Raw genomic sequence first — 27,646 nt, forward strand, 5'->3', positions numbered from 1 at the left:
ACCTTCACCGTTTGTTTTCACTACTGGAGTGCCGCTGCTTTTTGTGGACATGGACTTTGTCTCCTATCTATCTATCTATCTATCTATCTATCTATCTATCTATCTATCTCCTATCTATCTATCTATCTATCTATCTATCTATCTATCTATCTATCTATCTATCTATCTATCTCCTATCTATCTATCTCCTATCTATCTATCTATCTCCTATCTATCTATCTCCTATCTATCTATCTATCTATCTATCTATCTATCTATCTCCTATCTATCTATCTATCTATCTATCTATCTATCTATCTATCTATCTATCTATCTATCCATCTCCTATCTATCTCCTACCTATCTCTCTCCTATCTATCTATCTATCTATCTATCTATCTATCTATCTATCTATCTATCTATCTATCTATCTATTTATCTCTCCTATCTATCAGCACCCCAGGCAGATCATGATTAGAGATGAGCGAACTGGGTTTGGGTTTGAGTCGATCCAAACCTAAACGATCGGTATTTGATTAGCGGGGGCTGCTGAACTTGGATAAAGCTCTAATGTTGTCTGGAAAACATGGATACAGCCAATGACTATATCCATGATTTCCACATAGCCTTAGGGCTTGATCCAAGTTCAGCAGCCACTGCTAATCAAATGGCGAAAGTTCAGGTTCGGATGGACTCGAGCATGCTCCAGGTTCGCTCATCTCTAATTTCATGATCTCATGGACCGGTCAGCAGAATATTTCGCCTCTGTCCTGGTTCCCGTCCAGGAATCTTCTTCTTTGCTTCACATGTTGCCTTCCATACTGTGCTGTGACCTGCCGCTGGCACGGGAAGGTCTCTGATGCCGGAGAACAGACGCGTTCTGTGTAACTCCTTGTTTTGGAAGCGTTTCTGTGGCGACTGATACACAAACCTGCGCTCTATTGACTTTGGAATGTATATATTTTTCTTGTCATTATTTTCTGATGTTTAGATAAATTCTGCCATCAGCTGCATTGTAAAAATAGAAGCTGAAAGGTCACATGATGGTGCATTGTGTTTTCTATCATTCCATGTGCAGCTGTGTGAGACTCACAGATCTATGAAATTTGTAGAGAATAAAAAGATCTTCATCCAAATAAATGAATGATTAGGGGAAGTGGTAAGAAGTCCCCTCAGTTTATTCCTGCCATGTGCAGCCAGGAGCCAGATATCATTTGCGTCACATAGTTTTATATTCTGTCTCTAGGTGGCAGGTTTAGGTGCTGTGTTGTTGATACAGACAGTTTAGCACTGGTGATCACAGTGTATGAACAGCTTGTCTGTAATTCTTCTTTTCAGACTGATGTTGTGACTGTGTAAGATGGAGACCCGATGGCAAGAATTTAGCATGAAGTGTTAAAAATAGAAACCAGCTTCCATCGTTGTCGACTGAGGATGGTCAACACATTTCTGCTGCAAAAATAAATGATGACGCCGCTTAGGAAAATGGAAGAATAAGAAGCAAGAAAGTTTTACAAGTTTCATCAGAAAAGGCGTAGATAGTAGTTATTACTATGCCCCCCCCCCCCCTTCCCATCATCTAAGGGTCCTATTACACTAAGCGATTTTTAAAGACTAACGATAAACGGTCGCAAACGAGATTGTTTATAGTTAACCTGAAATTGTTCACCATATTACACAGAATGATAGTTGTTAGATACAATCGTTATTACGATCGTTACTATGATCGCTTATTCCTTCTGATCTCAGCAAAACAATGGGCAATGTGCTAATACACTGAGCGATTAGTAAAAAAAAATTCAGAACTTGGGCGAATGAACGTGGAATTACAGCGAACGATTAGCAAACGATTAACGATAATTTTAGGTTCAGATCTAAATTAACGTTTAACGACATACGAACAATTTTTCGATCACTGTCTGCAACTACACAGAACGTTTATCGTTTATATTCGAACGATAAAATGATTTTTCGCGCAATAATCGTCCTGTGTAATAGGGCCCTTATTCATACTGGGAATGGTGATTGTGTACCCCCCCCATCTGGGCGTCCAAGGGGATGCAGACCCTGGTAATGGTGCGTTTACACGTAACGATTATCGTGCAAATTTGCGCGATAACGATCGAATTCGAACAATAATCGTACGTGTAAATGCAGCAACGATCAAACAACGAACGATACATCGCTCATTTTGATCTTTCAATATGTTACCAAATCGTCGTTCGCAAACAAATTCGCAAATCGTTCCGTGTGAACAGTCGTTCGCCGATTTAACTAATGTTCGCAAAACGATCGCAAAATGAATTTTCTGTACGATATATCGTACCGTATAAACACTGATCGTTATGAAAAAAAAATTGTTACTCTGACATTGTTAATCGTACGATCGGGCCAATTATCGTTTCGTGTAAACGCACCATTAGGCTGGGTTATCACAGCGTTTTACAATTCGTTTTTTTCATCCATTTTCAGCACACACACACAAAAAAAAAACGGATGAAAAACAGACGCATTTAAATTGCAAATCTGTTTTTCCATTGATTTCCATTACATAAAAAAAAGGATAGAAAAAGAGATCAAAACACATGATTTTTATTTTACCATACACAAAACTGTGGTCAGCCATGTTTTTGTGTATGCTAAAAAAAACGGATGCGTTTTGATCCTTCTTTTGTCCTTTATTTTATAATAGAAGTCAATGGAAAAACGGATGCACAAAAATGCATCAGTTATTTCATCCGTTTTAATTTTTTTTGCATAAAACAGATAAAAAAATAAAAAAAAGGGATTGCAAAAACGCAGTGTGAACCCATCCTAAGGTTCCAACTCTGTATTGTATACAGTGAGAAAGCGGAAGATCATAATTATCGGCAAATGAGAGACACCGGTATCTTTAGCCGCTGCTCATGTCGCTGCCATGGTTCGCAGTTTGGGGGCAGAGCTATTCAGGGTGGTTGCAGTGTTTAGTTTGGAATCACATGTGAGCCACAATCTGGTGGATTTACATGGTTTATACCACCTGACACTTTGTATTCTCTCTCAAGGATCAGGATTCTGCCCGACTGACAAATTTGCTGCCAAGTGTGCATTACCCGGGGAGCAGAATTACAGTGTGAGCTCCTCCTAAGGTCAGGGCGCGCTTGCACCTGTACGAGATAGCCTGTTCTAAGGACATTACCCCAGTAGGAATATCTTCTCACATCCTTAACATGCCTTCTCCCATGGCAGCAGGTCGGTCAGGAATATCTGCAGTAAGCACACGTGTAATGTCCTGAAGGAAATGATTTCTGGTGTATTCATCCCTGACTCACCTGCCATCCTCTGTCACCCTCCTGTCCATCACCAGGTCTACATACAGGTAGAGGAACCTTACCTTGGGTTTACGCATACTTTACACAGTATTTTGTTAGTATTACCCATCAAAAACGGAAAGGAAACTGTCAGAGAAATAATATAAGATGGAGCATGGAGCCAATGGTGCCATAGAGAATGAATGGAGAGAGAGCCAAGTACAGCACTCAACTCGTTCTGGCAGCTCCATAGGAATGAATAGAGCTGCGGGTGATGTGCCGTACTCGCGGCTGTATTCATAACAAATGATCCGGGAAGGGAGGGGGGGTGATACAGAGAACGGCCCAGGGGTCACGGAACAGACGGTCTCTTACGTATTGTGAACATAGCCTAAAAAGAGATGAGCGGACATCGAGCTTGCTTGGGTTCATCCATAACCAAGCGAGCATGCAGGATTTCATTGCTCACTGCTAAAGAAGTTGGATGCAGCCCTAGAGAGTTCTGGAAAAACATGCATAACGCCTACAGTTCCATCCATCTTTTCCTGGCAGCCCTAGGATTCACTAATCTCTGCTCTCTAACAGTCTACTAGTTATTGTAAGAAACAGAACTCACTAATCTAGTCCCTTAGATGTAAATGAATAGATATTAGCAAGGTTCTGGCAGCTTTTAGAAGTTAGTGCCCCCCCTGGCATATTGCAGCCACTTAGGTGGTACATATGGTAATCTAATACTGGGCCGTCCATGTATTCCGTAAATAGGATCCCCTTATGCTGGGGCTTGGCCCTTCCACCTCCACTTTCCTCTCCATGAATGCATCAATGTTTCCATTATATAACACTGGATTTATGATGAGACCGGAGGACAGGGGCGGCGAATGGGAATAAACAGTGCCCCCCTCCCTCCTCTAATAAATATGTAATAAGGCTTGAGGAGCGCTGAGGTGATGACACTGATAATACCGGGGCGGGGGCTCCTCCGGAGATTATCAGCTGTAATTACACAACTATTTATCGCAGATGAGAACGTCAGCGAATCATCCAGAGATGTCAATCACTCTGCAAACATCGAGGGCAAATTACTCTCATTACATCCATGGGAGGAATCCTGACACCCCACGTTTTTCTGCCTTTAAATTACGCTGTTTGTAGAGGAGGCCAAAACCCTGACAAAGGGGAAATGTACTTGGCGAACATGACAAATTAATCGCTGTAATTCCACTTATTTTCTTCTTCTTCGCCTCCGCAATTCATAACAGATCGGTGAAAGACTGTTTACACAGAACGATCTGCGAATTTTTTGCGAACGACCAACGACGATTGGAGAACATGTTCAAAGGTCAAAATGAACAATTTGTCGCTCGTCGCTCGATCGTTCGCTGCGTTTACACGTACGATTATCGTTCGAATTTGATTGTTATTGTGCAAATTCGAACGATGATCCCTCCGTGTAAAACCACCATATGTTCTTACTATGTAAAAATGACGGCCGTCTTTTATAACAATGTTGTCATTGTGCAAATAACGTCCTTTATTTCAAAAATATCAGATGTTTTTTGCACAAATGATGGCTGCTGTTATGTTTACATAGTGTGAACCTAGCCTCTTAGTGGAGGTAAAAGAAGAAAGATTTGATTCTTTCGTGTTAAGGTCACAAGGGAATGTCTACACCACTCTATACCCGACCTATGGCTCTCCAGCAGTTGCAAAACTACAACTCTCAGCATGCCTGGACAAGCAAAGGAATAGGATACACTGGTACAGTCACATTGGTAGGAATATGCACCGGTGGGATGTGCTGGAAGCTGTCAGGGCATGATGGGAGTTGTAGTCTTGCAACAGCCAGGATAGGGCAATACTGGCATACTGATAAATTCTGGTATAGTGACGTCCCTGGCCAGGCCATATAGGAGGGGACAAAGGCCAGACCTCTCGTCCTAATCACATATAATGGTGAGGACGTCATTATTATTACTGATATTTTATAGTATAAAGTGGTTTATCCTATGACAGTCACTTTGACATTGACCATCCTCCTCAAACAGAAGCAGAAGACTATGACTGACTATACTAAAATTATCCCCAGATCCGATACAACCTGCAAGACTCAGGGGACGGACAACTATTTACTTATTGACGCATGTGTTTCACCCAGGGGTTAAGAGGTTGACAAAGGAAGAAGACCCCACAGATAGAATAGGGCCCCTCCAGCCGCCAGCTGGTCAGCTCATTCACCCTGTTCATTAAAGTTGTTAAACCAAACAATAACGTTCATTTTCCTCTGGTCCCAGAGCACAAACAACATGACTGACAGATACAATATGGCCTGTGAACATAAACATCACATGCAAAATGTGACTAATGAGAGGTGATGAGAAGAGTCTAAAGACACAGCAAACAAGCTTGACAAGAAGAGAAGAGTCTGAGCGCTACTCCAGTCCCTGAGCACAGGATCGGACTCCCAATGCAGCCACTAAGCACAGCCCCACCCCTGAGCATAGCCTTAGACCCTCAATGCAGCCACTAAGAACAGCCCCACCTCTGAGCATAGCCTTAGACCCTCAATGCAGCCACTAAGAACAGCCCCACCCCTGAGCATAGCCTTAGACTCGCAATGCAGCCACTAAGCACAGCCCCACCCCTGAGCATAGACTTAGACTCACAATGCAGCTCCTGAGCACAGCCCCACCCCTGAGCATAGCCTTAGACTCGCAATGCAGCCACTAAGAACAGCCCCACCTCTGAGCATAGCCTTAGACCCTCAATGCAGCCACTAAGAACAGCCCCACCCCTGAGCATAGCCTTAGACTCGCAATGCAGCCACTAAGCACAGCCCCACCCCTGAGCATAGACTTAGACTCACAATGCAGCTCCTGAGCACAGCCCCACCCCTGAGCATAGCCTTAGACTCGCAATGCAGCCACTAAGCACAGCCCCACCCCTGAGCATAGACTTAGACTCACAATGCAGCTCCTGAGCACAGCCCCACCCCTGAGCATAGCCTTAGACCCTTAATGAAGCTCCAGCCCCTCTGCCCAGCCCCAACCCTGTGTACAGCTCCTAAGAACAGCCCAACCCCGGATCATAGCCTTAGACTTTTAATGAAGCTCCAGCGCCTCTGCCCCAATCCTGTGTGCAGCCCCTAAGCTCAGCCTCTGAGCATAGCCTACTACTAAACATAGTATAATCTCAAATGCAGCCCCTACCCTGAACACTGCCACAGAATCTAAATATGTACCCACCCTTGAGAAAAGCTCCAGTCCCTGAGCAAAGTCCCAGTGCAGCCCCAGCTTGTGAATACAACCTCACACTTGAGCACAGCCTGATGCAAGAGTATGATGCCAGTCCATGTGAGACTGCGACCCCTGGGCATAGCTTTACTTCGAGCACAGCCCCTGTACACTGTCCTATCCTTTAGTACAATCCCAGCACCTGAGTATGGCTTGATGCCAGACCTGTCATGAGTGGAGCAGAAGCCCCTAAGCATAGCCTCACCACACCTATGTGAGGTTGTGTTATTCTAGCCTCACTCCAAACACAGTCCCAGCCCCTAAGCACAGCCCACACCAAAGTACAGCTCAGCCCTGAGCACAGCCTATATTTAAATGAAACCAAGAGCACAGCCTACATCTAAGTGCAGCCCCACCCCTGAGAACAGCCTATATCTAAATAAAGCCCCACCCCTGAGCACAACCTACATCTAAATGAAGCTCCACCCCTGAGCACAGCCTATATCTAAACAAAGCTCCACCCCTGAGCACAGCCTATATCTAAATGAAGCCCCACCCCTGAGCACAGCCTATATCTAAATGAAGCCCCACCCCTGAGCACAGCCTATATCTAAATAAAGCTCCACCCCTGAGCACAGCCCACACCTCAGTGCAGCCCCACTCTACAGCAAAGTCCACACCTAAGTGCAGGTGAGCACAGCCCACACTTAAGGACAACTCCACCCCTGAGCACAGACCCTAAACTCAGCCCAATTCCTGAGCTCAGTGCCGCCTCTCAGTGCATAGTGTTAACTAATGTGTTGCTAATAAGAAAAATAATTTAAAGTGTAAAATCGCACACAATTATAACATTTATTAAGTAGCAGCAGATCTTACAGCTACGGATACTGGAGTTGATTCTCTTCTTACACACACAGATATTTTAGGAACTTCCTATCCTCTCTATTCTCTGTTTACACAGTACACACATGGTGATTTGCAGACAGAATTTTAAGCTCATTTTATGACAGTCAAGATAGATTCCAGTCAGATAACTTGGCCATTTATTAGGTTCCTGTATCCTAAATGCCCTTAACAATGCAGTAATTCAAGGCCAACAAGGTATCAATGTATCAGCAGGCAGATTTATCCCTCCAGGAGGTAAAAACCACTTCGAAAGCTGTGGGCCAACCAGGATTACTGTACTACGAGCCGCATTTACATTCACTGACTACACAGCTACATTCACACATCAGTATTCTGGTCTCTATTTTACATCAGCATTTACTAGACAAAAGCAGAAGTAAAACGTGTGTGTGTGTGTGTCTTGTGTGTGTCTTGTGTGTGTCTTGTGTGTGTCTTGTGTGTTCTAGACCTTCTTCCAACTTATAGATATTGATGCAAAATACTGATCCAAAAACTGCCCTGTAAGTAGGTACCTAATATTGTTTTATGGCCGCGCAATGGATCAGGATCAGTAATAGGCTATGTTGACACAACGTTTTTTTTTCTTTCAGCTCTGTTTAAAATGACATCCCTCATTTTGAGTCTAAAATAACGGACGTCATTTAGCAGCCTGGCCTCCCCTTAGTGCAATGACAGCTGTTTGTACATTATTCTAGCTTGGTTACTAATTGGATTTTGGGTTGCGGCTTAATTGAAAAATCCATTGAATTTAATAGTAAAAACTGAGAAAGAACGGTGACAAAAGAAAAACTAATAAACAACGTCCGCTGTTTGCAAAAGATGTTCGAAAATAATTGTCATGATCATTATTTTGATGTCTGCGGTGATAACGTCCGTTATTCAATACACCGCGTGCATTGAACGTCCGTCTTTCCATTGTCTTCAATGCATTGCCACTGCAGTCAGTTAAATTGCGGCAAAAACGGACGTTATTTTAAATTTCAAAAGCGCCCGCCTTTTTTTTTATTTTTGACGTTGTGTGAACATAACCATAAACATTTTATTGTTGATCTTTATTGGCTAATAATCATTACGGTTTCCCAGAAACAATAAAAGCTGATGATTACTGTCCAGCATAACCGAATCGTAATAACCTCCATGGTCAGAGGTGTAACTGAGAAGTGGTTCACTCTCCTTGCTCCATGCCAGGACTGGAGATCAGTCAGGGTTTAGTCTTGTTCTGAGTAAGGCTATGTTCACACAACATCAAAAAAAAAGAGAAAAGGCGTCTACTTTTTCTATTTAAAAAGACATCCGCTAATGTCATTGCGATTTAAGGCTCCGTTCACATGGAGTAAAACTGGCGGAATTCCTTGCTGCGGAATCCTACCAGCCTCCGTGTCATAATGACAGTCTATGGGAGGCTTGCGCACCTTCTTTCTCCGTGTCTCTTCACGCTGAAGAATGGACATATTCATTCTTCAGTGCAGAGAGAGGAGGTGCGCAAACCTCCCATAGACTGTCATTTTAACAAGGAGGCTGGTGGAGAATTTCGCCAGTTTTTTTCCGTGTGAACAGAGCCTAACTGACTGCAGTGCAATGCATTAAAGTCAATGGAATAACGGATGTCCAATGCACACAGTGTAGAAAATAATGGACGTTATCTGTGCTGACGTCAAAATGATGATCGTGACAATTATTTTCGGACGACTTTTACAAACAGCGGACATCATTTTTTGTTGTTCACACAGTTTTTCCTTTTTCACAGTCCTTTCTCCGTTTTTACTATTAAATTCAATGGACTTTTTAATTAAAGACGCAACCAAAGGCCGATCAGTCCACCTGAACCAGAATAATGTACCAGCAGTAGAGATGAGCGATCGTTCGGCATTTGATTAGCTGGGGCTGCTGAAGTTGGATAAAGCTCTAAGGTTGTCTGAAAAACATGGATACAGCCAATGACTATATCCATGTTTTCCACATAGCCTTAGGGCTTTATCCAAGTTCCAATGGACACATTGCTTGGTGTTAAATCTACAACAGCTTTCAACATGAAATGGATTCTGCTGTATAGTACACAGCCGAATCTGTTCTAACATCCTCTATACATTTATATTCTATACATTAAACTGAACCCAGTCTTAGGCCTTAGGACGGGTCTATACTATTGTTTCATTCAATATACCTGTTTTTGGAGCTTTTTAAGCCAATTATTCACAGATTTTTGTTCAGTTTTGAGGGGTTTCAGCAAAATAAATAAATAAATAAGATTAGAAATTAGAATATTGCATAAGTTTCTTTTTTTCTATAAAAAAGTGTATACTTTGTTTCTGGATTCTTTCTGGATTTCTTTCTGCTACAAATTGATTCTGCCATATGCCAGATAGCAATGGAATACATTGTATGGCCATGTTCACACAACGTATCTTTTGCATAAATCGCGGCCGTTTTTGCAATTTGCAATAACAGCTGTGATGTATGCAAAAGATACGTTGTATGTAAATGAATGAATCCCGGCCGGAGTATATGCTCCAGCGGGGATTACAACTGGCCACACGAAAAACTGATGTCAGTTTTGTGCGGCCACTATTCATTGAATAGCCACCACACAGACATGTCAGTTCACACAATGGAGGGTGCGACTTCAGTTGTTATAAAATAATGGTAATTATTTGCCAATAAATGGCGGCCATCTACTCAATTTCAACAATGTGTGAACATAGCTTTTCTGTGTTTTTTAATCCACTCCTGGTTTTCGTTGCAAAATACTGATCAAAATACCGAGCAAAAATACTGTGTGGGCCATCGTTTTATTACAGATCATGATCATTAATATTGGTGGTTATTTTGCAAAAACATCCGTTATTTGCCCTTATTTTACATAGCGGGAATATGGCCTAAATGTTAAGACAAGTACGTTTGGTTGTTCAACACAATATCGCAGACGCCAGCGCTGAAGGTTCCCCATCCCTTTTATACAAAAAATGGAATAAAACAGCATGTTATTTGTCTATAGTGCTCTATAGAAATGGATGACAATTACATACTACGGCGTCAAACCAAATACACAAAAAGTAAACACAAAATGCAGTGTGAACCATGCCTTACTATCATTACCATATTCTATTACCATAGATTGTATATACTATCACTATATTATTATTATCATATATAATTATCAGATTATTATTATAGATGATATATTATTATAAGTCGCTTTTATGTTATTACTGTTCTTATAAATATAACTATAATATTATTTATTGCTATTGGTATTATCATTATATTTTCATAAATTATTATCATCCTTATGTTAAATATTAAAATTCTCCTTCTCTTGGACCAATAATGGTTCAGAACAGATCCCATAAATCCCATAGAGATAACCCGGGTCAGCCCCAATTACCATCTGTAATAATAGGAGACTTTTCCCAGTATTCCTAATAAAGTCTGTGATTATTCGGAGCTGGATGGCCGGATACAGGTCCTTGTGATTACCTTCATAGTAGGGTCATGGTGATCATATCTGCATTCTGAGCTGTTCACACCTGTTAGAGTTCCTATGATACAGTAACTGTTGGTTATTGATAAGGCTTAGTTCACATTGTGGTTTGTAATTACGTTTTTATATCCTTAAAGAGGATACAATATATATGTTAAAGAGATGTTAAAAACAGCAGAATCTTTTTCCTATTGGATTCTTACTCTATGTTATAACACAAAGTTGTGTATCAGCTTTTTTGCTCTCCTCTCCACAATAGCGTAGACTACTATACTATACCATGCAGCACAAAAAAAAGTCATAAAAGGGAAACCAGTGACATGTGGACAAACAGAAACATTCTGTCTGTGATTCCCTATAGAAATCGGTTATGATGGTTGTCAGGATTTCCACATTCCCACCACACGTGGCCCCTTGATCTTTCTTCCATTAAGTGTAATGAATGTCTAGAAAATAAATTTTACATGTTTCGGTTTGTTTTCTTTATTCTCGTCACTGTATATACAAATATTGTACCTACTCGTGTTTACAATGAAAGTAAATTTTGTATAAAAAGACAATTTACAAAAAAAAAATAATTACAAAAAAAGGCTATGTTCACACAACGTTTTTTTCAGCTCCGTTTAAAATGACGTCCGTTATTTTGAGTCTAAAATAATGGGACGTTTTTCGAAGCCTGGCCTCCCCTTGACGAGTGTTTGCACATTATTTTAGTTTGGGGTTACTAATTACTTTAGATGCGGCTTAATTGAAAAATCCATTGAATTTAATAGTAAAAACGGAGAAAGAACGGTGACAAAAGAAGAACTGTGTGTGAACAACTAAAAAAAAAAAAACGTCCGCTATTTGCAAAAAACGTCCGAAAATAATGTTCATGTTCATTATTTTGACATCCGCGGCAAAAACGTCCGTTTTTCAATGCATTGTGTGCATTGGACGTCCGTCTTCCCATTGACTCCAATGCAATGGCATTGCAGTCAGTTAAATTGTGGCAAAAACGGACGTTTTTTTAAATAGCGAAATCGGACGTTTTTTCTCCATTTTTGACGTTGTGTGAACATAGCCATAAGGGAAATAAAAATGACGGAATGCTGGATCCATGAGAGTCACCAATGGCGCCTAGTGGATCCATTGAAAGGAAGAATGTTGATACACTCTATGCTATTCTCCGAAAAGGACCTATTATAATCCGCTACTGACTATTCTTCTAATTGAATATGACAGAATATTGAACAGATTCTCTAAAATGTGAACAGAGCCCAAACAGTGCTGCAAAGTACAGTAGCCACAGGTTCTGTGCATACATAGTGTTACGTCAGTGATTTTACCAAAACCAGAAGTGAACCCACAAAGCGACACAGGCTACATTCACACCTTTATCAGGGGTGTAGTTGCTCAAAAATGTGTGATTTTTGGTTCCTTTCAAGTGAAAGATGTGAGCAGCAGCATAAAATGCAATAGCTATGGCTGGTCTTATAGGCAACTTTTTTATTTATCATGTGTAATGTTTTATTTATTTATTTTAATTTTTTTATGTAAATGTACCCAAGCTCTCTACAGGCTTGTGTTGTGCAGATTTATCAGATTTATGCAGTGTGCATATAGCTATGTAGGCTATGTTCACACACAGTATTTTTGCTCAGTATTTTGTAACCAAAACCAGGAGTGGATTGAAAACACAGAAAGGCTATGTTCACACACTGTTGAATATTAGTGGATAATGGCCGTTATTTCATAACAACGGCCGATGTTTTAAAATAGCGCCAATTATTTGCCATTAAATGGCGGCCATCCACTAAATTTCAACAGTGTGTGAACAGAGCCTTTCTGTGTTTTCAACCCACTCCTGATTTTGGTTGCAACATGAGGACAAAAAATACTGAGCAAAAATACTGTGTGTGATCATAGCCTAAGACAACATACACCAGATGGAAAGAAGTGCTGTGTGATCCTAGCCCTCATGGCATCAATAGACAGTGGGACCATGTTTTAACTTTTTTTTTTTTTTTCAATCTGTGAACAACTGAAAAAAAACAAACCACTGTAAAAAAAACAAAGGATGTGTGACCCCAGGCTGGCAGTGTGTAGGGGGCAGATCACCATAGGGGAGTCAGGGGGAGATGCACAGGGATGGGGGTCAGCAGCAAATCTTTCTACTACAATAAAATACTTTATTGTGTGAGTGTAGGAAACAATGTACATCCAGAAGAGAGAAATAGACAAATAGAGTGCAGAATACATCATGAACAATAATAATAATAATAATAATAATAATTATTATTATTATTATTATTATTATTATTATTATTATTATTATTATTATCATCATCATCCTACTGCTGCTGTGTGATCTCATATACATAGTATACTGCCTATCCGGTAAATGGTAACAATGTATCTGCTCCCTGGTTCCTGCAAACTCTTATCATCATCATCATCATCATCATCATCATCATCATCATCATGCTTACTTTTCTTGTCTATTGATAATGAGAATTATTGTAATCCCGGGTTTCTATATGTTATTGATGATGATGATGATGATGATGATGATGATCCTCTCTCTCCCCAGTATCATCATCATTATTACTATCCATACTATGGATGATGAGGATTACACTGTCTCCCACTATCATCATTATTATTACTATCTATTGATGATGAGGATTACACTCTCCCCAGTATCATCATCTATATTATTAGAATCTATCGATAATGAGGATTATAATCCGTCTTCCTAGTATCATCATTATTATTACTATCCATACTATTGATGATGAGGAGTACACTCTCCCCAGTACCACCACTATCGATCAGCACCACCACTTTAGTTTCTATTGATGATGATGATGATGATGATGATGATGATGATGATGAGGGTTACCGTTCTTCCAGTTTTTTCTGTGTGTCCCCGGTATCATCATCTATAATATTAGTATCTATCGATAATGAGGGTTGTAATCCATCATCATTAATACTATATATTGGTGTATTGAGGATGATGAGGATTATACTCTGCCTCCCAGGATGATCACTTTACTATCTATCCATAATGTGAATTATAGTTATTTGATGATGATGATGATGATATCTTCGTATACATTATTCTATCAGTTATTACCGGTATCGTTATGTCGGTTATTAGTTGTATTACCGATAAGGCTTCTCGGTTTCCCCGGTTGCAGTCGGTTTGTGGCTGTTCCCCTTATTTATGATGATAATAATGTGTAGACCCCCTGTATTCCAGGATCAGGAGCCCCCGATCATCCCCCTGCAGGACCTGCTCCCCGTATATTTGTTGCGATCTTCGGTTCCAGATTCCCGGTATCCGGTACCTCTGATCGGTGCTGAATAATCGGGCGGAGCGGCTGCAGATTCTGCTTGTTTGTTAGGGTTCAGGGGGGCGACACACCGGTGCGGGTGCCCATCATCAGCCGGTCGGTAGTAGCTCCGGTGTCCTATCGATAGTCGTTGTCCACCGGTGCAGATTCGCGCCGATTAGTGAACGTGACGCGTCTTCTCTCCGGTACCGCTGCGGTCAGCTTTCTTTTGCTGATGAAAAGCGGATTCATTGCCAAGAAAAATAGATTCAGACGAAGTCACCGGGATTCGTTAAGATTCGTTGTAAAACCGTGTAATGTGAACAGGGGACAAGGCTGCCTCCTCCGGTGACGTTTTTGCCACTTGCTTTGACTATTCCCAATAATCTCCCTGCTCATAGTGATGGAGCAGGGGGGCTCCCCCACCACATTTTATGTATACCCCTCTATGTCACTGTAGGTATACAGATGAGCCCATAGAAGAACATAATGGCTGGATTACTGCTCCGACTACCGACTGCACAACTGCATCATTTCCTCATAAACACATGGATGCAGGGATACTCAGGATACTGTACAGCTAGTGACATTTGTGCAGTTGGATACAATTGGGATACTGTTCTATGACGTTTTACAAGTGCATGCATCCAGTGTACGGTATCTAAGCTCTGTGCAGGTGGATACACTCGTGATACAGGATAAAGTCACGATCAAAGCGCTGTACAGGTTGCCACGTTCAGGATATTGTGTTTGAGGTATGTTCAGATATATATATATTTGGCTACATCAAGGATGCTGTATCTAAAGCATCCCTGACCCCTATTACCTGGGAGCTGTGCTCTCTATTGGTAGCCCCTATAACCTCTTAGCTGTGCTCTCTATTGAGGGCTCCTATTACCTGGGAGCGGTGCTCTTTTTGGGGGACTCTTATTACCTGGGAGCTGTGCTCTCTATTGGTGTGTGTGTGGGGGGGGGGGGGGGGGAGGGGGGCTATTACCTGGAAGCTGTGCTCTCTATTGGGAGGGGGGCTATTACCTGGGAGCTGTGCTCTCTATTGGTAACCCCTACTACCTGGGAGCTGTGCTCTCTATTGGTAGCCCCTACTACCTGGGAGCTGTGCTCTCTATTGGGAGGGGGTCTATTACCTGGGAGCTGTGCTCTCTATTGAAGCCCCTATTACCTGGGAGCTGTGCTCTCTATTGGGGGCCTCTACTACCTGGGAGCTGTGCTATCTATTGGGGGCCCCTATTACCTGGGAGCTGTGCTCTCTATTGGTAGCCCCTACTACCTGTGCTCTCTATTGGTAGCCCCTACTACCTGGGAGCTGTGCTCTCTATTGGGGGCCTCTATTACCTGGGAGCTGTGCTCTCTATTGGGGGCCTCTATTACCTGGGAGCTGTGCTCTCTATTGGGGGCCCCTATTACCTGGGAGCTGTGCTCTCTATTGGGGGCCCCTATTACCTGGGAGCTGTGCTCTCTATTGGTAGCCCCTACTACCTGTGCTCTCTATTGGTAGCCCCTACTACCTGGGAGCTGTGCTCTCTATTGGGGGCCCCTATTACCTGGGAGCTGTGCTCTCTATTGGGGGCCTCTATTACCTGGGAGCTGTGCTCTCTATTGGTAGCCCCTACTACTTGTGCTCTCTATTGGGGGCCCCTATTACCTGGGAGCTGTGCTCTCTATTGGGGGCCTCTATTATCTGGGAGCTGTGATCTCTATTGGGGGCCTCTATTACCTGGGAGCTGTGCTCTCTATTGGGGGCCCCTATTACCTGGGAGCTGTGCTCTCTATTGGGGGCCCCTATTACCTGGGAGCTGTGCTCTCTATTGGGGGCCCCTATTACCTGGGAGCTGTGCTCTCTATTGGGGGCCCCTATTACCTGGGAGCTGTGCTCTCTATTGGGGGCCCCTATTACCTGGGAGCTGTGCTCTCTATTGGGGGCCCCTATTACATGTGTAAATAGATCATAACCTAAGAACAATTAGCAAGAAGAGACATGGCGATTAGGGTAAGAATATATATATATAAGAGACATCTGTGTGAGAGAGACACCCACTGCTAATGCAGGGGGAGTGACATCCTGATATAGAGTACATAGACATATACCAGGAGTGAGCTCCGCACATAAGCAGGAGGCAGTGACAGCCAGTGACAAGGTGGCAGGCAGATCGTGGGCAGCTCTTGCTGACGGCTTCCTCTTGGCGCTCTCACCATGCTCTCCTCTGAGTGACAGCTTCTCTCTCCCCAAAAGGGACTGAAATGACGTCTATATAGCAGAGAGCTGAGACCCCCAGGACCCCAACTCCCAGCGGACCCCCCGGAGCCAAGACAGGAGTCACCACCCGGGCACAGCATGCACTGCCAGGCCGAGCTCAGGCTCTCCTCCCCCGGACAGCTGAAGGCTGCCAGGCGGCGCTACAAGTCCTTCATGATCGACGAGATTCTCTCCAAGGAGACGTGCGATTACTTCGAGAGACTGTCCCTGTACTCGGTGTGTCCGTCCCTGCTGGTGCGACCCAAACCCCTGCACTCCTGCCCCGGTAAGAGCCGCCGGTATATACTGTATACTGCCCTGGGGATACACAGCATCCATCTATCTATCTATTATCTATCTATCTATCTATCTATCTATCTATCTCCTATCTATCTATCTATCTATCTATCTATCTATCTATCTATCTATCTATCTATCTATCTCCTATCTATCTATCTATCTATCTATCTCCTATCTATCTATCTCCTATCTATCTATCTATCTCCTATCTATCTATCTATCTATCTATCTATCTATCTATCTATCTATCTATCTATCTATCTCCTATCTATCTATCTATCTATCTCTATCTATCTATTTATCTATCTATCTATCTATCTATTATCTATATATCTCTATCTATCTCCTATCTATCTATCTATCTCCTATCTATCTATCTCCTATCTATCTATCTATCTATCTATCTATCTATCTATCTATCTATCTCCTATCTATCTATCTATCTATCTATCTATCTATCTATCTATCTATCTATCTCCTATCTATCTATCTATCTATCTCTATCTATCTATCTATCTATCTATCTATCTATCTATCTATTATCTATCTATCTCTATCTATCTATTATCTATCTATCTATCTCCTATCTATCTATCTATCTATCTATCTATCTCCTATCTATCTATCTATCTATTATCTATCTATCTATCTATCTATCTATCTATCTATCTATCTCCTATCTATCATCTATCTATCTATCTATCTATCTATCTATCTATCTATCTATCATCTATCTATCTATCTATCTATCTATCTATCTCCTATCTATCTCCTATCTATCTATCTATCTATCTATCTATCTATCTATCTATCTATCTATCTATCTATCTATCTATCTATCTCCCTCCATCCATCCATCCATCCATCCATCCATCCATCCATCCATCTTCTCTCCACCTCTTGTCTATGTATGTCCCCCAGGGATAACCTGTTTGGTCTCAGGCTTTTCTAGCTGATGCTCAGTGTCCATTGGGAATCCCTCTGCTGCTCCTTCACTTACACTCATTGTTATTGTGTTTAAAATGTTTAGTAGTGGTAGTTTTTTTGTAACCTCCCACAAAAAAAACCTTTGTAATATAGACAGAGATTTACACTTTTCACTGAATATACTGTTCACCCATAGAGCTGACACTTCTCCTGCATCCTCTCTTGGCCCCTAGAGCTGACACTTCTCCTGCATCCTCTCTTGGCCCCTAGAGCTGACACTTCTCCTGCATCCTCTCTTGGCCCCTAGAACTGACACTTCTGCATCCTCTCTTGGCCCCTAGAGCTGACACTTCTGCAAACTTCCCACATGAACCTGAAGCAGAGGTCATGCAGGAGGTGTCAGCAGAGACTGTGGAGGATTGGGAGCACTTGTTTCTTGTTGAATGAAGAAAGACTGTTGGAAAATAAAAAAACATCAGACACAATTGAGCTTTTGTGCAAAACAGCAACATTTGTGAGCTGTCACTTGTCTCCTGGAGTAACAAAGCAGCAGCCTGTGTGGGAGAGCAGGGGTCTCTGCCATGTACCCTGGAGCAGGGGTCTCTCCCATGTACCCTGGAGCAGGGGTCTCTGCCATGTACCCTGGAGCAGGGGTCTCTCCCATGTACCCTGGAGCAGGGGTCTCTCCCATGTACCCTAGAGCAGGGGTCTCTCCCATGTACCCTAGAGCAGGGGTCTCTCCCATGTACCCTAGAGCAGGGGTCTCTCCCATGTACCCTGGAGCAGGGGTCTCTGCCATGTACCCTGGAGCAGGGGTCTCTGCCATGTACCCTGGAGCAGGGGTCTCTCCCATGTACCCTAGAGCAGGGGTCTCTCCTATGTACCCTGGAGCAGGGGTCTCTGCCATGTACCCTGGGGCAGGGGTCTCTGTCATGTACCCTCGAGCAGGGGTCTCTGCCATGTACCCTGGAGCAGGGGTCTCTCCCATGTACCCTGGAGCAGGGGTCTCTCCCATGTATCCTGGAGCAGGGGTCTCTGCCATGTACCCTGGAGCAGGGGTCTCTCCCATGTATCCTGGAGCAGGGGTCTCTGCCATGTACCCTAGAGCAGGGGTCTCTGCCATGTACCCTGGAGCAGGGGTCTCTGCCATGTACTCTAGAGCAGGGGTCTCTACCATGTACTCTAGAGCAGGGGTATCTGCCATGTACCCTGGAGCAGGGGTCTCTGCCATGTACCCTGGGGTTCTATGCTGTGTTCTCTGGAGAAGGGGTCTCTATTGTGTATTCTAGAGCGGAGTTTTCTTCCATGTAATTTATAGCAGGGTTCTCTGCCCCGTACTATATGGCAGGGTTCTCTGTCTCTGCGACTTGGTGCTCTTCTCTTGTCCTGACATCATGTACAGTATACATATATCCTCTTCTCCTGTCCTGATATCATGTACAGTATACATATATCCTCTTCTCCTGTCCTGATATCATGTACAGTATACATATATCCTCTTCTCCTGTCCTGACACCATGTACAGTATACATATATCCTCTTCTCCTATCCTGACACCATGTACAGTATACATATATCCCCTTCTCCTGTCCTGACATCATGTACAGTATACATATATCCTCTTCTCCTGTCCTGACATCATGTACAGTATACATATATCCTCTTCTCCTGTCCTGACATCATGTACAGTATACATATATCCTCTTCTCCTGTCCTGACATCATGTACAGTATACATATATCCTCTTCTCCTGTCCTGACATCATGTATACATATATCCTCTTCTCCTGTCCTGACATCATGTACAGTATACATATATCCTCTTCTCCTGTCCTGACATCATGTATACATATATCCTCTTCTTCTGTCCTGACATCATGTATACATATATCCTCTTCTCCTGTCCTGACATCATGTACAGTATACAGTTATCCTCTTCTCCTGTCCCGACATCATGTACAGTATACATATATCCTCTTCTCCTGTCCTGACATCATGTACAGTATACATATATCCTCTTCTCCTGTCCCGACATCATGTACAGTATACATATATCCTCTTCTCCTGTCCTGACATCATGTACAGTATACATATATCCTCTTCTCCTGTCCCGACATCATGTACAGTATACATATATCCTCTTCTCCTGTCCCGACATCATGTACAGTATACATATATCCTCTTCTCCTGTCCTGACATTATGTATACATATATCCTCTTCTCCTGTCCCGACATCATGTACAGTATACATATATCCTCTTCTCCTGTCCCGACATCATGTACAGTATACATATATCCTCTTCTCCTGTCCTGACATTATGTATACATATATCCTCTTCTCCTGTCCCGACATCATGTACAGTATATATACTGTACATATATATCCACCGGCAGAGATGAGCGGTTTTGCAGCCTCCTGCTCATGTATCTCACTATACAATAACATTGGACATCGGACGTGTCAGATTATAATAAGTTATAAATAACAGATACGGTTGATCGATAACTGATAGGAAACTGCACTCCGTTCCTTGTAGTTACCATTTATTATTTGCTATTTAACTATTTTATAACAATATATCGCAAAAAACAGAGCGACACCGACTGTGACTATAGAGGGATTCTCTGATCGGGATCACACAGAGCAATGATCGATACAATCCAGATCACACTTGTTCTGTGCAAGAAATCCCCCGATACACAAATGATCACAGCGGTAATCTCCAGATCCCTATAGGGGAAGAGAGGAAAATCCTAAACCGATCCGTCACCGATCAGCGACATCTACTCTGTCGGTTGTATCTATCTCCTATCTATCTATCTATCTATCTATCTATCTATCTATCTATCTATCTATCTATTTATCTATCTATCTATCTCCTATCTATCTATCTATCTATCTATTTATCTATCTATCTATCTCCTATCTATCTATCTATCTATCTATCTATCTATCTATCTATCTATCTCCTATCTATCTATCTCCTATCTATCTCCTATCTATCTATCTATCTATCTATCTATCTATCTATCTATCTATTATCTATCTATCTCCTATCTATCTATCTATCTATCTATCTATCTATCTCCTATCTATCTATCTATCTATCTATCTATCTATCTATCTATCTATCTATCTCCTATCTATCTATCTATCTATCTATCTATCTATCTATCTATCTCCTATCTATCTACTATCTACTATCTATCTATCTATCTCCTATCTATCTATCTATCTATCTCCTATCTATCTATCTATCTATCTATCTATCTATCTATCTATCTCCTATCTATCTATCTATCTATCTATCTATCTATCTATCAATCTATCTATCTATCTATCTTCTATCTATCTATCTATCTATCTCCTATCTATCTATCTATCTATCTATCTATCTCCTATCTATCTATCTATCTATCTATCTATCTATCTATTATCTATCTCCTATCTATCTATCTATCTATCTATCTTCTATCTATCTATCTATCTATCTATCTATCTATCTATCTATCTATCTCTCTCCTATCTATCTATCTATCATCTATCTATCTATTATCTATCTATCTATCTATCTATCTATCTATCTATCTATCAATCTATCTATCTATCTATCTCCTATCTATCTATCTATCTATCTATCTCCTATCTATCTATCTATCTATCTCCTATCTATCTATCTATCTATCTATCTATCTATCTATCTATCTATCTATTATCTATCTCCTATCTATCTATCTATCTATCTATCTATCTTCTATCTATCTATCTATCTATCTATCTATCTATCTATCTCTCTCCTATCTATCTATCTATCTATCTATCTATCTATCATCTATCTATCTATTATCTATCTATCTATCTATCTATCTATCTATCTATCTATCTCTCTCCTATCTATCTATCTATCATCTATCTATCTATTATCTATCTATCTATCTATCTATCTATCTATCTATCTATCTATCTATCTCTCCTATCTATCTATCTCCTATCTATCTATCTATCTATCTATCTATTTAGTATCTATCTATCTATCTATCTATCTATCTCTCCTATCTATCTATCTCCTATCTATCTATCTATCTATCTATCTATCTATCTATCTATCTATCTCCTATCTATCTATCTATCTATCTATCTATCTATCTATCTATTTATTATCTATCTATCTATTATCTATCTATCTATCTATCTATCTATCTATCTATCTCCTATCTATCTATCTATCTATCTATCTATTTATTATCTATCTATTTATTATCTATCTATCTATTATCTATCTATCTATCTATCTATCTATCTATCTATCTATCTATCTATCTATCTCCTATCTATCTATCTCCTATCTATCTATCTATCTATCTATTATCTATCTATCTATCTATCTATCTATCTCCTATCTATCTATCTATCTATCTATCTATCTATCTATCTATCTATCTATCTCCTATCTATCTATCTATTTATTATCTATCTATTATCTATCTATCTATCTATCTATCTATCTATCTATCTATCTATCTATCTATCTATCTCCTATCTATCTATTATCTATCTATCTCCTATCTATCTATCTATCTATCTATCTATCTATCTATCTATCTATCTATCTATCATCTATTTTTGCAGTTTTTTATATATGTATCTTTTGTAGTTATTTATGCATTTGCAGATATTGTTTGTCCAATTGTCGCTTTACAAGCTTTGGATTCTGCAGATTACAGATCCTGATGCAGACTGATGCGTTTATTAGTTTGCGGCCGGGATGGTTCCTATATACCGGATTACTAACCCTAATCCCTGACCCCGGTGCTGGCAGCCTGCGGGCACTCATGTAGCCCGGCTCTATATAGGAGGTCTGGCCTGTAAGGCGGATGGGGACTCCTTAGGTCTCCGCTTTTTGCGTCTCACAAGGATCTCAGCCGTATAGGAAACATCAGGAGACGTGTTCTATTCTATTTTACTGATGTAAAACTCCTCTTGTGTTTCTTGTTTTGTATTCCAGTTGTTTTTATTTTTTTATATTAGTATTTGTAGCCATAACCAGAAACCTATGGAGAGAACGTATAAAAAAGAGGTTTGGGCTTCTTCTATGTCATGGAGGACCTGCTTCTGGCTTATACTGACCAAACTGCTGCTGTGTGAACTTGGCCTTAGCCTGTCCTAGACCCTCAGCTGCTTCTCCAGCCAGACACAATCTGAAACAGGTTTAGGCAACATTCACACATAGTTTGGATCCATATTAGTCAATGACCCCCCCCCCCCCCCAAAAAATAAAAAAAATAATAATAAATAAAATAATAATAATAATAATAATAATAATAATAATAATAATAATAATTGTGCCAATACATTTAAATACATTACTATTTCCATTTTCACAGTCAGTTTCACTAGATTGGTGTCATATATAGCTCATGGAAGTCAATAGGTTCCTTAAATGCATGTTCTTTTTGTTTTCACGTCCTAATTTCGGCAAAAAAAAATGTAATTCTTTAATTAGGGGGGAAAATTAAAAAAAAACATATGATGAAAAATGAAAAAACTATTAACAAAAACAGAAAAAAGTCTAAATAAATAGGTAACCATAATGGGTGGGGATCAAACTGCATTTATATATCCATTTCAATGTTTAATTTTAATGTAGAGAAAAAAACATGGTCAACTATATTACTATATTATTATATTATTATATTGTGCGTCGAGAAGATGGATACGTTTCATTTTTTTTTTTTTTATCCCACTGTAAGTCAATAGGAGACGGATTGTGCAGTATGGTATACAGCAGCATCCGCGTTTACCATTCATTAATGTATGTTTTCTTTCATTTAAAACATATACATTAAATGGAAACAAAAACACAATGTGAACCTAACCTTACTCATATTTCATCTGGATGTTTACGCAGTGTAAATAGGGTTTTATGCTCTGCAGGTTGTTAGTGGACATATCAGTATGATGGGTCTGCTTCTTGTGATTATGGGCTATGTTCACACAACGTTTTTTTCAGCTGCAATTAAAATTACTTCCGTCATTTTGAGTCTAAAATAACGGACGTCATTGAGCAGCCTGGCCTCCCCTTTGTGCAATGACTGGTGTTTGTACATTGTTCTAATTTGGTTACTTATTAGCCTTTGTATGCGGCTTAATTGAAAAGTCCATTGAATTTAATAGTAAAAACGGAGAAAGAACGGTGACAAAAGAAAAACTAATAAACAACGTCCGCTGTTTGCAAAAGATGTTCGAAAATAATGATCATGTTGATTATTTTGACGTCGGCGGCAAAACGTCCGTTAATTAATACATTGTGCGCATTGGACCTCCGTCTTTCCATTGACTTCAATGCATCGCAGTTAAATCACGGCAAAAAAAAAAAAAAATTAATATCAAAATTGTCCGCCTTTTCTCTATTTTTGAGGTTGTGTGCCATATGGTGGCAATTACATTAGTGTGTCTGCCATTTGTCTTGTTAAAATAAATAAATAAATAAATAAATAAATAATCTGTTGGCACTATACAACTAAATACATTTATTATTATTTTTATTTTTATTATTATTATTATTATTATTATTATTATTATTATCTATTTTAATATACACCACATGCACAATCAGTTTGATCTGTTAAAAAAAAAAAAAAAAAAGTTCTGCAGTGGATAACTCTAAACAAAAAATAAACCAGTTGCCAGTGTGCCTGCACATTGAAGGCTGCCATTGTTATTCTAGTGCACTCAGTCCTGTTTTTGAGACAAAACCAGAAGTGGATCCAAAAGAAGTCTCCCTACTCTAGTCCTTATTCTTTTTCATCCCACTTCTGAGTCTGGTTCTAAAAGCTGAGTGACAACTGCAACAAAAACTGTGTGAACCCTCCCTTACACATCACAGAATATGTCATCCCTACATAAATCAATAGCAGTAAAAACAACAATAATAATTAAAGTGTAATGTACGGAATTGATGGGATTTATCTTTGACACTATTCACTAAAATAGCTACAGAAAACATAAATGAAGTCATGACTGGTCATGTTATAGAAGTCAACTTGGGGCAGGAGTCAAATCTCTGCATATTTTTTCCCCCTAATTTATTAACTCAGTATAATTTTTTTTAATAGTTTAAAAAAAAAAAAACTGTTGCAGATGATTATATACTGTAACTATTAAAAAAAAAAACTGCGTAAAAGAAATGGGAATAAATACAGTATCTGATAACTGTGCGTCACTGACAGATACTCTGCATCAAATACATATACAGTACTATACAAAAGTCAATACATTTCAGTAGTCTAAATATTTTGTAATAATAATAATAATAATAATAATAATAATAATAATAATAATAATATTTAATAATAATATAATATAATTTAATTTAATTATAATTGAAGAAAAATGTCAGGAATTATTAAGGCTATGTTCACACAATGTTTTTGGTTTATGTTTTTGTGTGTTTGTATGTTCACACAATGTAAAATAAGTGCAAATGTTCAAGTTAATTGATAATGGACAAGTGTGAACAACCTTATACAACATAAAAAGACCAAAATATTTTCACACATCTCTTTTCATAAAAAAAGTGAATAAAATGAAAATTTTCTATGAATTGTTGTACAAAAATCTTCTTTTTGTATTTTTTTATAATATATATGATATTGTTATCTCCAAAACTATTGCTTTTTAACAGTTATCTTGATTTCCTTTAAATTTTTTTACAAAAAAACCCTAAAACATAAAATCAATCTTTCTCATAAACACCAACTGAAAATAAAATAAAATAATGTATATTCTGTCAACATTTGAAAAATATTTATGCAACTTAAAATTGTAAAAAAAAATTTTAGCATCTGTGGATGGGACCCACTCCTGGTTTTGGTTAAAAATACTGATGGTAATACTGCTGCGTTAGGCTATGCTCCCACTTCGGGAAAATATTGATGTAAACGGCCGTCTTGTAACATAACAGTCGCTAATAATGATCATGATCGTCTGCCTTCCGCCAATAATATTACGAAGTAGGAACGTACCCTGAAAGAGACCGTACAGAAAGCGGACAGCTACAGGAGAGGTTACATGGACGTTAGCTTGAGCAGACGTTACTGTGTACAAAAGCAAGCAGAAGTGTCCTCTGTGATCATTGTTATGAATCCTGGGGTCTATACTAGGCGTATAAGTAATATGTATGTATAGGAAAGCTGGTCGCAGTCGTGGGATCCGGTCTGTCTGTGGAACGTGTACTCAGTGTGAACAGAGACTTAAACTTGTTATGGTTACTGCATACTATATGGGGGCCCAGCACGTGTTGGGCTGATAATATCTGGTGATTCTTGTTTGTTGTATATCCGGTTATACATGACAAACCTTTGAGGGTAGCTGTCATTTGTGACTTTTTCACCCCGCTTTTTCAGCTTGCACGCACTTACTCCCTTACGCCAATTTCAAATGTTGCGTGATATATGATGAATTCTGAAAATTTTCTGACAGTGAAAAATTATAATAGAAAGTTTTGCACAGATAGGCTATGTTCACACAACGTCTTTTCATCTCCGTTTAAAATGACGTCCGTTATTTTGAGTCTAAAATAACGGACGTTATTTCGCAGCCTGACCTCCCCTTGGTGCACTAACAGCTGTTGGCACATTATTCTAGTTTTAGTTACTAATTAAACTTTGGTTGCGGCTTAATTGAAAAGTCCATTGGATTTAATAGTAAAAATGGAGACAGAACGGTGACAAAAGGAAAACTGTGTGTGAACTACAAATAAAAAACGTCCGCTGTTTGCAAAAGACGGCCGAAAATAATGATCATGTTCATTATTTTGACGCCCGCGGCAAAAACGTCCATTATTCAATACGCTGTGTGCATTAGACGTCCGTCTTCCCATTGACTTCAATGCATTGCATTGCAGTCAGTTAAATCTCGGCAAAAACGGACGTTATTTTAAATATGAAAATCGGATATGGATATGTGAATTTGTCCCATAAACTGGCGAACACCTGTTACGATTGTGTACTCAGTACTTCTAATATACCTTCTCACACAGTAAGGGTTTATTTAGGCTGGGTTTACATATATAAGTTGGCATCAGTTGCGTTTTTTGCCTAAAAACTGACCACAACTGATGTCACAACTGATGCCAAAAATGCATCAGTTGTCATCAGTTTTTCTATCCGTCTTTTCATTAAAAACCATCAGTTGCCATCAGTTTCCATCAGTTGTCATCAGTTGTCACAAGTTGCGCTCATCAGTTGAAATTTTTTTCCCCAGTATGTTTTCCTGTCATTTTCAATGGGATTTGCGGGGGAGCGCATGGGGGCTATATACTAAATTGGGGGAGCTCACAGGGGGGCTATATACTACAAGGGGAGAGCGCACAGGGGGGCTAAATGGGAGGGGGAGAGCGCACAGGGGGGCTATATGGGAGGGGGAGAGCGCACAGGGGGGCTATATGGGAGGGGGAGAGCGCACAGGGGGGCTATATGGGAGGGGGAGAGCGCACAGGGGGGCTATATGGGAGGGGGAGAGCGCACATGGGGGGCTATATACTATTGGGGGAGAGCGCACAGCAATGCTGTATACTATTGGGGGAGAGCACACAGGGAAGCTAAATATTACTGGGGGGGCAACAGGGGGGCTATATACTACTGGGGGACCAAGGGGGGACTGTAGGGGAGGGGGAGAGCACACAGGGGGAGATATATGTTTATGTTGTACTACTATTTGACTGAACGCCGGATGCCAGAGCCGAACGGCATGCGTCCTGCCCGGCGAGGCATCCGGCGCTCTATTCGATTGTATTGGTGCGGCGCCGCATCACCGGAGCGGCGGTCCGCCAGGACGCTGCAAGATACGTCCTAACGCACCGACGGTCCGGCGATGCGGCGGCCACTATTTCCCGCCGCACATTTTGAACGATCCCATTGAAAACAATGGGATCAGTTCAAAGATGCGTTTCCCTCCGG

General features: G+C 40.5%; 2 protein-coding genes across 3 annotated transcripts in view; one reads left to right on the forward strand and one right to left on the reverse strand.

Annotated features, from left to right (window-relative positions):
* ARHGAP32 (Rho GTPase activating protein 32) overlaps positions 1-14,352 on the reverse strand; it is a 216,154-nt gene extending 201,802 nt beyond the window's left edge. Inside the window, exons 1-2 of one of the 2 annotated variants that reach the window (XM_069949108.1) lie at positions 14,041-14,200; positions 10,883-10,944 (exon numbers count right to left, since the gene is read on the reverse strand). The gene's annotated coding sequence lies outside the window, so the exon portion shown is untranslated. Of the gene's footprint in view, positions 1-10,882; positions 10,945-14,040; positions 14,201-14,221 lie in introns of those variants that run through there. The other variant, XM_069949113.1, reaches the window with a different exon arrangement.
* Positions 14,353-16,344: 1,992 nt separating this feature from the next.
* Positions 16,345-27,646, forward strand: part of BARX2 (BARX homeobox 2) — a 42,250-nt gene continuing 30,948 nt past the window's right edge. The window contains exon 1 of the mRNA XM_069947079.1: positions 16,345-16,746. Within this exon, the coding sequence (XP_069803180.1) occupies positions 16,560-16,746 (187 nt within the window). The 5' untranslated portion in view covers positions 16,345-16,559. The remainder of the gene's footprint in view (positions 16,747-27,646) is intronic.

This window comes from Dendropsophus ebraccatus, chromosome 12 (assembly GCF_027789765.1).
Source record: "Dendropsophus ebraccatus isolate aDenEbr1 chromosome 12, aDenEbr1.pat, whole genome shotgun sequence".
In the NCBI taxonomy this organism is placed as follows: domain Eukaryota; kingdom Metazoa; phylum Chordata; class Amphibia; order Anura; family Hylidae; genus Dendropsophus; species Dendropsophus ebraccatus.